The sequence below is a fragment of the Rhincodon typus genome, chromosome 20 (assembly GCF_021869965.1).
Source record: "Rhincodon typus isolate 14 chromosome 20, sRhiTyp1.1, whole genome shotgun sequence".
NCBI classification, from domain to species: domain Eukaryota; kingdom Metazoa; phylum Chordata; class Chondrichthyes; order Orectolobiformes; family Rhincodontidae; genus Rhincodon; species Rhincodon typus.
This window is the reverse complement of record NC_063351.1, coordinates 39,339,443-39,352,356: the sequence shown is the minus strand read 5'-3', so window position 1 is coordinate 39,352,356 and position 12,914 is coordinate 39,339,443. Positions and strand designations below refer to the sequence as shown.

The following is a 12,914-nucleotide window of genomic DNA, read 5'->3' as shown; positions in this document are numbered from 1 at the left end:
AAAGGTGAGTGTAGGTAGGGAGTTAGGAAGGGGATAGGTCAGTCCAGGGAGGACGGACAGGTCAAGGGGGCGGGATGAGGTTGGTCGGTAGGAGATGGAGGTGCGGCTTGAGGTGGGAGGAGGGGATAGGTGGGAGGAAGAACAGGTTAGGGAGGCAGGGACGAGCTGGACTGGTTTTGGGATGCGGTGGGGGGAGGGGAGATTTTGAAACTTGTGAAATCCACATTGATACCATTGGGCTGCAGGGTTCCCAAGCGGAATATGAGTTGCTGTTCCTGCAACCTTCGGGTGGCATCGTTGTGGCACTGCAGGAGGCCCAGGATGGACATGTCGTCTGAGGAATGGGAGGGGGAGTTGAAATGGTTCGCGACTGGGAGGTGCAGTTGTGTGTTTTTGGTGTTTAGTTATGGATATCTGTGTTTGATGTCATATCTCCTATTAGATCTAATGGTGTTTGATATGAAAGGGAAGAAGACTGTTCCTGACAAGGAGCGTCAGATTGAAGCTCTTCAGCTACTCTTCCTGTTGTTGCCTTCAGCCAATCGGAACCTGCTGAAGTTACTATTGGATCTTCTTTATCAAACTGCCAAACTGCAGGAAAAGAACAAGATGTCTGCCTACAACCTGGCACTTATGTTTGCTCCACACATTCTCTGGCCCAGGAATGTAAGTGGACCTCTTCTTTGCTGTATTAAGCATTAGCTTTCATTTGATTCTCTTTCATACAGTCTAATTATTTTTATCAGTAGTACCTAATCTAAGTCTCCTATGGTCAAGCTCATCTAATATGTTAAGAAAATAAAACAAATATCCTACAAACTAACTCAGTGACATTAGATCATCTCAATGACTCTTCATAAATCCATATTTATTGTCTCTAACTAACCATTAGCCCAGCAAAGTTTCAAAGATCAGAGTGTGGGGGAAAAAAATGTCACATGGAGTACAAGACCAGCTGTTTCCAACTTGAATTTAAAGCTGTTTATTGTATCGGTCCTTTGCTTTTATCTGTCATTGCCTGCTGATTTGATTTGGTTCTTTTTCTCCTCTTAACAGTTGATGGCTGCAGACCTTCAAGAAAACATCACCAAACTGAATAACAGCACAGCATTTCTAATTAAACACTCTCAGAAGCTTTTCCGGGTAAAAAAAAGTTCAGATTCTGTCAAGAATTGGAACAGTGTGTGGGAGGGTTAGCATGGGGGAAAGAATTTCAGTGCCGGGGAAGGAGTGTCAGCACAGGTTTGGAGGATGAATTTTGGAAAATGGATATCAGTGCATGGAAGGGAGGTCAACATGGAGGTGGTCTGCCCAGGGAGGGTTATCAGTGCTGAAGAGGGACAACAGTATGGGAGCAGGTACTATGTTTGGGGAGTGGGCAGTGAGCCCAAGCCTATTTTGTGGAGAGCTTAAGGTTGAGTGGTCCCTGAAGGGAGTGATTGCTGTGGTCAGAGTCAAAAGCAGAAACACAGTTTTCACTAAAAGATAAACTAATACTATTAATGTCTTTTGTTGCTGTTTTGAAAATGCATACTTTTACACAGTTAGAGTGAACCTGAAGAAAATGAGAGTAGAAAGCTGTAAGTCAGCAAACCCGATGTCGGCCAGGATTCTGAAGATCTCCGTGCTGGATTTACTTGATCCCATAATTGTAGTGGTTCACGATCTGGCCATTAAATCTACACAGGTTCTGGATATGAAAGGGCTATGGATTCAGATCATAAAGAGATGGTTTGTTGATTTAAGTCTTACAATTAATGTCAGGATTGTATTCTGATCTCTTCTGTCTATGCAGGCACCAGCATATATTCGAGAACTTGCCAGATTGCAGTTCACAGGATCAAAACTTTCAATGATCAGAGTAAGAAGTCATAATTTCTTATTATTTGTAAGAACCTGAAATGGACTAAAGCTAGCACTACCAAGTTAGCAGTTGGGCACAGTGGCAGTCACCTGAAATCATAGAGTGGTTACAGTACAGCAGAAGGTCATTTGGCTGATTGTGTCTCTTTAAGAACAATTTAGCTAATCCACTCCCCATGTCTTCCCCATATTGTAGTTTTTTTTTAATATTAACTGTTTTGACAGCAAGACAGGAATGATTGGTCCTGCCTCCACCACAGGCAGGCATTTCAGATCCTAACAATTTGCTGAATAAAAATTCTTTTCATGTTAACTTTTTTTCGCCATTCATCTTAAATCTATGTCATCTGGTTCTCAACCCTTCTGGCAATTGACAGTTCCTCTTTATTTATTTTGTCCCAACTCTTCCTGATTTTGACACTTCTATCGAATCTCCTTTCAATCCTCCCTTTTCGAAGGAGAACAAGCCCAGCTTCTCCAATCTATCTACGTAACTGAAGTTTCATCCCTGAAACAATTCTCATAACCTTTTTCTGCACCCTCCCTAATGCCTTCACACCTTCCTAAAATGTGGTGTTCAGAACTGGGGACAGTACTCGAGTTCAGGCTGAATTAGCATTTTATTTAGGTTGAATGTAATGTCCATGCTTTTGTACTCTTAACGTATAAAAGAGCAAGATGTTTTATAACAGCTGTCTCAATCTGCTGGATGACCTTAAATATTGCGTTCACGCATATCCCCAGATTCCTCTATTTCTGCACTCTTTTTAGAATTGTACCCTTTATCACAGAATTTTACGGTGCAGAAAGAGGCCATTTGGCCCTTGTGTCTCTACCAGTTTTCCAAATGAGTATCATAACTTATTGCCATTTTTGTGCCTTAATGCTTGAACTCATGTTTCCACAGATTTAAGTTTTTTGGACTGATGAGGTATCTCTATTTATCCAGATCTTTAAGTCATGGTAGCAGTTTAAAAGAACAGTTAGTCTATAACAGTGAAACTATGATGAGAGAGATTTACAAAAGATATAAGGGGCAAATTTTTCACACAGAGGATGGTTCATGTGTGAAATGAACTTCCAGAGGAAGTGGTGGATGTGGTTACAATTACAACGTTTAAAAGACATTTGGATAAGAACATGAACAGGAAAGGTTTGGAGGGATATGGGCCAGCAGCAGACAGGTGGGACTAGTTCAGTTTGGGATTATGGTCATCATGGACTGGATGGACCGAAGGTTCTGTTTCCATGCTGTATGAATCTATGTATGGGCTATAGGAAGTATTTAAATAACTCAGTGGAATGTATGATTTAGGAGACTGTACCAGTGTTGTGGAATGAATGGGATAGGTGTGCTGAATGAGTTCCTGTGTTCTATATATTTATAAATATTATATATGTTTTACAAGATTATGTTAGCCCTTTGCCTCCTGTATTTTGCTTTCAATACTCTTTAGAATACTTTTTCTATTCAGGATGATCTGGATTTATTGCCAGCTCAAGATTGCCCGGATTTGCTCATTATGAAAAGTGCAAAGCGGAGTGGGTTGCATTCAGTTTCAAGACTCAAGGAGGAAACGCAGCAGCATACAGAGGAGGCCCTAAAGGAACTCTTTAAACATGTCAGCAATATGCCCAACTCTGCCAAGAAGAGAAAACTTGTGAGACAGGTAAGGATGTGGGAAGAAGCTGCTGCTGTTCCTGCTACAGTTTCATCTAGTCAGCTGTTCAAGTCACGAAAGCACAGGCATTAGTGGGCTCAATCAGCTGCTATTCCCTGTGCTAGGTTAGCTAGTTGACCAGGTGAATTTAGGTTTTGGGTAAAGGAGTGGGGCCTCATCTCCTTAACATTTCCTGTGGAAAATGTGCATCAGTGATTGTGAGGACAGGAATGGACTTTATACACAGTATACAACAAAATACTCCTTGTTAGTTCATGCAACAAGATTGAATTTGTACACTATTGCAAGTTGGCTCTCTGTGGTATCCTAGAGTGTAGGAGACATAAGAACACATTATAAAATCTAAAATCTTTGTTACTCCTGACTCCAAATGCAGATAGCCCCATTGAAATGACTATGGCCCAGTGTCCAAATGTTTTGTTTGATATCAACCTACCCTCATTCCTGGATCCTGAAGCTGCTCGCATTCAGACTGCTAAAGGTAATACCGATCTTTGCCTCTCCTGCTATGTCATGTGAGTCCCCTAGCGAATCCTCCTCCAATTGCAATGGATTAATCTGTTAAAATAGACAAAATTGTAGAACGCTGGAAAACGGAAAGAAAATCCCTGCTTGTGTCTTGCAGACTGAGGAATCTCTTCACTCAGCAGTGGTTCCCAGACTGTTTGTCTGCGAACTGTTTATGTCGGATAAAAGACCTGCAAACCACATTCTGGTGTTACCCAACTCCTTTTGCTTGTCACCACATAAAAACCAAAAATAATGGGAAGAACAGTACTGCTTTGGATGAGATGATGCCTGATACCAAGCTTGCAAGCTTCAGAATCATGTTGGAGTCAAAATTCAATCATCCAGTCCTTTGCTTTCAGCTCCACAAGAGTTGAAAATGTGTATTTTGCAATAACGTATGACAGTAACATAATCTTTTTATGAAACTAAATTGTTGCTGCTCGCACTGTTGACGAATCATGCCCTACACACGGAAGCTAGTCTGGCTCAGCTGACATATTTGAGTGGTGTTGTGTATCAACCTTGTTTTTAAGATCAGCCAAAGGGCCACAAATAATTTGCAGATCACCTTTTTAGAACCAATGTCACAAAAGATTGTGGATGCTCCATTGTTGGGTACATCTAAGACTTGGACAGATTTTTAATCTTTCAAAGGATCTATGGAATGGGCAGAAACGTAAAGATAAAGCAGATCAGCCCTGATCATATTGAACAGTGGAGCAGGCTCAGAGTCAAACAATCAAATCCTACTCTGACTGACAGGACTGACCACCAAGCAAGGACATAACACAAAAGTGTCATATCCCTCGCTGAGTCCCAGTAAACAATATTTACTGTGGAATCTTGTATGTTCTGCATTTTATGCAATCTTCTTTCCTTGTCCTCTTCTAGTTTCATAAAAGCTCAGTGGCTGGTACTCCTGAAGGATTCATTTCACCGAAACCCAAGAAACACATGCGCTCCAAGTCTTTTGGCGGTCGCATTAAGGTAAGAAGGTCATCACGCTTGATTAGTAAATCTGAGATTGAAATACAGCTCCTCTAACCAAAAGATGAAAAAGAACAAGTGTGCAACTGCTTGCATGTGGTAGGGCATGGCTCATGTTGAAATCTGCTTATGTTCTTGTGAACATATCATGTATGGATAATGCTGGGCTTAGAAATCTCAGCAGAATATTCTCTGTCAACCATCCATTCAGCTGTCACCCAGTCAGTTTACACGTCATCAGCAAGGTGAATGGAAACTTGTGTTCAGTGCAATTGTGCAACAACCTGCCCAGTTTGGGCTATGCCAGGACCACTCAGCTTCTGGCCTTATTGCAACCTTGGTTCAAACATTGGTGAAAGAGCTTAATTCTTAGAGGGGATGTGAGAGTGTCTGGCTTTGACAAAAAGGTGACATTTAACAGTATGGCACCAAGAAATCCTAGCTAAACTGGAGTGGATGGAAATCAAGGAGAAAATTGTCTGCTGGTTGGAGCCATGCATAACACAAAGGAACATGACTACAATTATTGGGCGCCAATCATCTCAGCCCCAGAATATCACTGGAGGATAGTTGGCCATTGACACGTGACCTTCTAGATCTCTGTTCCTCCACTACAAGGACAGCTGCAAGCTAGATATGAGGATGGTGGATATTGACACTAACAACAGTTATGAGCAAAAGTGAAAAGCTCAATTGGCTGAGAAGAGGCCCTAGAGAAAACAGAACCCTGTGAAACATTCACCTTCGCAACCCATTGTGTTTATCTTGAGCAGCTAATATGGCAGAAACTGCAATGACAGAGTTGACGATCACAGTGCAAGTCATCATCTTATAAGTTAGAAGACTGCCAAAGAAGCCGTAGAGTCAATAAGACACAGAAGAAAGCTTTCACTTAGTGAGTCCTTGTTGGGTCTCTAAAGTAATTCAATCAGTCCCACTCTAACTCTATTCCCACAACCTTGGAAGTTTATTTTCCTCAAGTGTCTATCCAGTTTCAGTTTAAAATCATTCATTTGTTTTTGATTCCATCACTTTTGTATCAAGTTCCAGATCATGAACACTTGTGTAAAAACAGTTTTTCCTCAAGTTCCCCCTGCACCTTCTGCCCAATATCTGTGTATCCCAGTTTTGTACCTTCACATAGGGACAATAGATTTTCTTTGTCTACATTGTTCTTAATATTATACACTTTATCAAATTTCCCCTTAATTTTTTGCTCAAAGTACAACACCAGCTTCCCCAACCTAACCTTCCAACTAAAACACCTTATCCCTGAACTATTCTGACAAATTACCTGCACCCTCTTGAGGGTCCTCACATCCTTCTTGGTGACCAGAACTGGGCCCCAAACTCAAGTTGGGCCTTAACTAGAGCTTTAGAAAAGTCCAGCATCAATTCACTGCTCTTGTCCACCACTGCTCTTTCAGTATGTCCCACCTCTTCAAAGATCCATGCAAAACCCCTGGGGTCCTCTCCCTCTGAGCACTCTCTAAAGCCTTTGACTTTCGACTCTACCCAAAATTTATCAACTGGCATGTAACACGCACCCTACACTTAAGCCCAAGCCTGAATATTATCTGTGTCTTGCAATATTGGAAACTATGAATTATCTGAGAAGCTGTGAATGGAGCTAAATACTACAATCACCAGCGAACATTCTGACCTATAATGGAAGTATTGATGAATAGTGACTGATGAGGTGGTTCAACCAATGACAGCACCCTGAGGAACTCCTGCACCAATGTGCTAGGGCTAAGATTTCCTTTTTATTCTTTTGTGGAACTTGAGTATCACTGGTAAGACCAGCATTCGTTGCCCATTCCTATTGCTCTTGAGTAAATAATGGTGAGTCGCCACCTTGAAATGCAGGATGCCATGTCGTATAGATACATCCACATTGGTCTCTAGCAACCACAACAATCTTTCTTTGTATTAGGCTCCTTGTTCCTCTACCTCCCTCTCTTCCGACTCCCAAGTTTTGATTCCCATTAATCAGCTTTGTTTAGGTTCCTTAATATCATAATCAGTCCAATGTCACATCTCACCTCTATAATTAGCTCTTTATTTTTATCTATATTTAAACGAAAGCTATAAATGAGGTCTGGAGCTGAACACAAACTGAATATATGTAAACTGATTGAGAGTTGTCATCAAATGGAGCTTACCAATGAGAGCTTTCACCACATTGTCGATGACTGAGTAGACTGATGGGGTAGTAATTGGCCAGTATGGATTTGTCCTGTTTATTGAGCAATGCATACTTGCAGAAGTTTTTACTCTGAAATTGCAGTGAGTTGCTAATAAAGCGCACTTCTCCAGATTATTGTTTAAAAAAAGCACTGCTTGAGCACTTAAGCAAGGCTTAAAACTGAGGAATTCACTAATGTGTTCAGCGGTTGTGGTTTTTTTTATGGTAAAGGAATTTGAATGGGCATGTGCATTTCCTGAGTATGGGGTCAGTTATGTACTAGTGATTGTATGTCCTGTCACATACTTTGTGAAGATCATCAAATATGTCTGCAGCAAGAGGCAGATAAAGACTCTTACAGGGGCCCTGGTGTCAATGTTCAAATCATACTAAAGGTTGTTTGTTTCCCACAGCGTAAAGTTTTGGGTGGTCAGCATATCTCTGAAAGAAAAAGCAAAAACCCAACACCAGATAAAGTGACTGAAAGCCATGGATACCCTCAAGTGGATGATGTGGAGAACCTCGAGCAGGTGAGATTCTGCACCCCTGCAATGCACTCTGTTATTTTCTGGTTTGTAATCTGATGTTTGTTTTCTTTTTAATCACAAGTACTGAAAGCTTGTGTTGAAAAGAACAAAGATAGGTTCAGTTCACTGCTGGACTGAATAAAGGTTCTGTGGATAGCAGAGAAGGCCAGAGTAGTGCCTTGGTGCTGGATACCTTCTAGATAGCATATGTGAAAAGTGTTCTTACAGCGTGTAATTAATCATAACCTATGTCTCTGGAATGCACTCGAGACTAGAGAGGACAATATGTTGAACTTTCTCACCAGCAGTTGGTCAGTGATTAGTGAAGCTGATAGAGTAGTAGTTTTTCAAACCACAGTGCCAGCCTCACACCCAATGTTCTTTACAATTTCAGAAGTGTGTGGAATCAGCAGCACTGCACTTCAGTCGTATCCGGTCAAAGTCCACAGATGAAATCCTCAATGGCAGGAAGGTGACGTGTAGTCTGTTCCTTGATTCAGTTGTGAGGTTCATGTAAACATGTTTTGGTTCTCAGTTCCTGGATACCTGATCCAAAGGAGGCATTCATCTAAAATCATTGTTGACTTTTCGGTAACCTATTATCCTCAAATCATTGGGTTCCACCATAGTTTCACCATGCTAGGAAAAATTAGTTGTTATTGGACTGCGGTATGTATTGCACAAAGTAGTTCTTGTGGAAGCCATTGTATTTTTTGCAATGTAGTGGGAGGCCATTCCAACCTTTGTGCCTGGGTTGGTTCTTGGATAACTTATCCAATGAATTAATTTCCTTGCTATCCCCTTGTAATCCTGTACTTTGTTTCCCTTCAAGCAAATTCTCCAATTTCTTTTGTTACTTTCGAATCTGATTCCATCAAATTCAAACTAAAGAGGCCTTTGTTAGGCATTGCAATTAAAGGATTAAGTTTCCATTTTTCTAACAGCCAACGCAGACCTAATGGGCTGAATAGCCTGTGATTCATGGATCAGCAGCCTATGCCCAAGGCTAAAATGAATCTCTGCCACAGCAATACGTTTTTAGATGAGTGTCCTGGGAATAAGCCACTGTGATATGTCGTCTGAGTACTTGGACATTGAAATAGTTCCATACATATTCTCCATTATAGGAGGTGAACTGTGAGATTGAGAAGTACTCAAAGGCAGTGTCCTAATGAAATGCCCACATAAAATTTTGCCACGTTTTTCTGTCTGCATACTCTGGATTCCTAAGACACAATGACCCATGCCAAGTTAGCTGTAGCACCATTACAAATAAGTCACTGTTCCTGAAAGTGGCAGCTGGGTACCTCACAAAAATTGTCTTAAATGTGAAGTTGAGGGATGTTCCAAACCTCACTCTGCTGCCATGGGACTTGAGCCTAGGCCAGTTTTCACTCTAATTTTCAAAGCCTCTTGAAAAGTGCAAACTATTTTAAACTTTTGTCAGGACTTTTTCTGCTTCTGTTTAGCCTTAGAAAATCAAATCCAATGCTAATCAAAATGGCTTAATAAATCACCCAGATTTAGTGCTTCCACAACAAAGGTTGACCTGACTGCCATGAGACACTCAAACACTGAGGCCACAAATAAAAATCAGTCAGCACATGCAATTGAGGTTGAGAACAACAGTGTGATAAAGAGCTAGGAGTAGGAACAAAGTATCAAACACTTTCATGGTTGAATGTGCAACACATTGCAGAGGGAGCCAAGCATTGTTGGATGGATTGTACTGAGGGTTGCCAGAGTATCAAAGAAAAGGTGTTGAGGTTGTCCTGCGCACTCCGAGACTGTACTCTAGGAAAGACTATGCTGTGGGAGTGCTGAAAATTTCTGAAATCTCAAATTTCATCATTAATTTATGAACAACTGGTGACGCTGCAAATGGCTATCCATTCTGATTAAGAATTTTACTTTCCTGGCCTTAAATGAGTAACTTCATTTTACAAAATTGAATCAGCGTCAAAGGTGAGTTAACCCATACATCACCACCATACGTTTCTCTTTTAAAAACAGGAAACCCTTGGAATGAACCGAATAATCACAACCAAGGAATCGGCCATGTAATTCAGTCTTCCTCTCGCCTTCAAAATGTCTCAAACTGTGAAACTGGATATGTCCAACAGAATCACGAAGAACCACTAACTGCCCATTGGAACTGAAAAGTTGGATGTTTGGAAAGACTATTAGTTTCAACAACCTGTGTAAAAGTTTATGTTCAGGCTGTTACCAATTTGCAAAGATGCTGCCTCATTTAATGGGGAGGCCAGTCTACAGATCAGGTAATGGGGAAATTCTCACAGGCTATTTGAGTGCATATAAACAAAAAACAGCCAGACCCTGGGATGGGAAGTATAGAAAATGCAAGTAGCTGAAAGATGCTGAGTAACTGTGAAGATGAGGCTGTTACTGGTTGGGCCTAACCTGCTGGCTTGCAATGTATTTATTTCAGACATTTAATAATTATTGGTCTTAATACATCAAGCCATTCATCCACATCCAGCTCTATTAGGAACCCGATCCCATCAGGTGTTTGATTTGTAACAAACCAAAAACCTCAGGGAGGGTTTGAGGTCTGACTGGGTGGAGGGGTTGTAAAGTCAATCATCTGTCATTGCCTTTTGAGATTATATTTTGTGTGTCTTCAGTAATTCTGCAGTTCTTTAATTTTTCACCGTGTCATTGACATCTTTAGTTTTAATAGCACAATATTCCAATGGTTGATGAGAGAGTGTAATTCCTCTGCAGCCTCTGATTTGGACTGTGGTAAGTGATGTCAAGAAATAATTATATTTGAGTCAGCAGGAAGGAAAGTAGTGTGGGATTAAAGTAAGGGCTAAAGTTGAATGCTGAGCAACTTAATGGTTTCTTCCATATAACCAACAAACCTTAAACAGGAGAAAATCATTTTTTTTCTGAAGACTAAAAGTTTACCTTCATATTAGCCAGATTCCTCACTTTTTTTATATTTTTGTCATTTAAACCCTGTTACATGTGACTTTTTACTATTGCCACTCAGTCACTGACTGTAGGAGAGAAAGATAGACCACAGAATTAAACTGCATCAATTGTCATCTTGCACCTAGACACAGAGCTGGAAGGAGTGCGGAGAGGAGGGGCTCACTTTTTTGTCCCTGTCACTGAGCTCAGCAGATGAACAGCTTGCTATGTTGGATTGGACTATTTTTCTAAGTAGTTTCTGATAAATATTTGAGTTGCACTGGGTGGTAGACACGCAATCAAGGCTGCAAAATCTCTAAGAGTGAGTGTGCTAATACCCCTACAGTTAGAGTAGTCAGTAATTGAGAATCAGCTAAAGGAATTGAATGTGATTTTTTTGTATGTCATGAATATCATTTTAAATATTAATGTCCTTATATTTATGTATAATATATTAATGTTTTATAGTTTTGTTGCTTTTTATTATCCAGACCATATTTGACAAGAAATCAATGCATTACATCACTTCATTTCCTGGCTTTCTGTAATTCTAGCTGCAAACAAAATCATTCATTGATCGGATGTTTAGTGCCAGAAGTAAAAACACTGCACACATTTTACCTACCCCCACCACCAACAAGAAGTACCTTTCCCATGTGAGGTGCTGCATGAAGTGAGATACCCACAATCTCTTTACAGTCTGCCCTGGTGATTAACATTATTCCCAGAACTGTGTATTTTGCTCACATTCATACAGGCAAAGTTTTACCTCAACAGTCATTGTTTTATCCTTTTATTTTAGAAACAGCATCAGGAACAATATATATACATATTACAGTTGAACAGAAAATCCTGGAGTGGTTTCACTAAAGGGTTACCACTTTCACTGCATGTTTGTTGCATACTGGCCCTGGGCTATGACTCAGTATCAATAGTACCTGCTCCACCCCAAAGAGTTCCAAGCAAATCATTTCACCCAGTTTTTTTTTTTTTAAAAAGGAAGCTCTTCACAAAATCACTAGAACAAGAGAGTTCAGAAAAGCCAGTGTGCTATTACAATGGTGCTAAGACCAACACAACTTCATTTCAACAAATAAAGGACTGTTCTTGAGTTTGGACAACCAAGTAACTGTAGGATTTTGATCCAATCAGTTTTAGCTCCTCTTTGATCATTTTGTCATGGCCCTTTGCACTTTCTTGGAAATGGAGAGCAAGTTCCATATTTTATAAAGCACCACAGCAGGACTGTGCCCATGGCCAAGCTCATTTATGTCCACACTAGCTGTTCTCTCCCTCTTTTATCCTCCGAGACTGGTCCTGACAGCTTGGGCCTTGTTTTACTCAACGAATCAACACTATGCCTGTAAAATGTACACTTAGTAAACCTGAGAGCTGTAGCCTGTGCAGTTATTAATAATCTATCATTGCCCCTTGGAAGGATTAAAAAAAAAAAATCAATTCTTGTTAGTTTATCAAATCATTGTTGAATGAACAGCTGCAGACAACTGGAAGCAAGGACTGAGGGAGAGGGCAGCAAGCCAGGTTCAAAGCAACAGCATGATTCAGGCAGGTATTTAAAAAACACGAAAGCACAAGACGTCATCTCTCAACAATTAGCAGCATCAGTAATCAAGGTCTTCAGGAAAACAGACCTAACCATTGAAGTTTGATACTCTGGAGATTGTAAACTGTGTACAAGGCAGCTACGAATGTATTGGCTCAAGCATAAAAATTAGATCACACTAAACTGTCAGTATTCACACTAAAACCTTACCAAGTGGTTGTTTCAGGGGCTATACAAAATTGGCAGTAGAGCAGAGGGTCCGGAAATAATTATTTAAACCACATTTGGTTAATAAACAGCAATTGGATAGCTGCCACATCAGCCTCAGAGAAACGTTTATGTTGGTTGAACCTGCCACCTAAAAGGACATACATCCTGACCCTAATGAAAATACCAGGAGTGCAATTAACATTGTTTCTTAAAAACAACTGCAATTTTCAAGAAACACCAAACGTACAGAAAAACACAATTCTGTTGCTCATCAGTATCCTTGGTCACTTAGGAACTCACATGGGTGTTCATGAGTAGGGCAAGGAATCAACCAATGAAATGGGAGCTTAGTAAAATCTGAATGAAGGAACAAATTCAGACAAAGCTAGGCTACACGTTGCAGAATATTTACCTCTTGCCAAAGTGCAAAATCAAACAACTGGTCT

At 40.5% G+C, this 12,914-nt stretch overlaps 1 protein-coding gene across 1 annotated transcript; it reads left to right on the top strand.

The window, feature by feature from the left end:
- Positions 1-430: 430 nt before the first annotated feature.
- Positions 431-11,161, top strand: LOC109925820 (rho GTPase-activating protein 19). Its single transcript, XM_048609033.1, has 8 exons — positions 431-666; positions 1,057-1,143; positions 1,796-1,861; positions 3,339-3,533; positions 4,947-5,042; positions 7,644-7,760; positions 8,152-8,229; positions 9,771-11,161. Exons 1-8 carry the CDS (start codon positions 448-450, stop codon positions 9,819-9,821), a joined length of 909 nt encoding a protein of 302 aa, XP_048464990.1. The 5' UTR covers positions 431-447; the 3' UTR covers positions 9,822-11,161.
- The last annotated feature ends 1,753 nt before the right edge of the window (positions 11,162-12,914 follow it).

Bases quoted from the DNA above. Each gene is read 5' to 3' on its own strand.
- LOC109925820 (XM_048609033.1), top strand. From the start codon at position 448: ATGGTGTTTGATATGAAAGGGAAGAAGACTGTTCCTGACAAGGAGCGT. The intron at 1,144-1,795 runs GTAAAAAAAAGT...CTGTCTATGCAG, and splicing joins ACTCTCAGAAGCTTTTCCGG to GCACCAGCATATATTCGAGA. The intron at 3,534-4,946 runs GTAAGGATGTGG...GTCCTCTTCTAG, and splicing joins AGAGAAAACTTGTGAGACAG to TTTCATAAAAGCTCAGTGGC.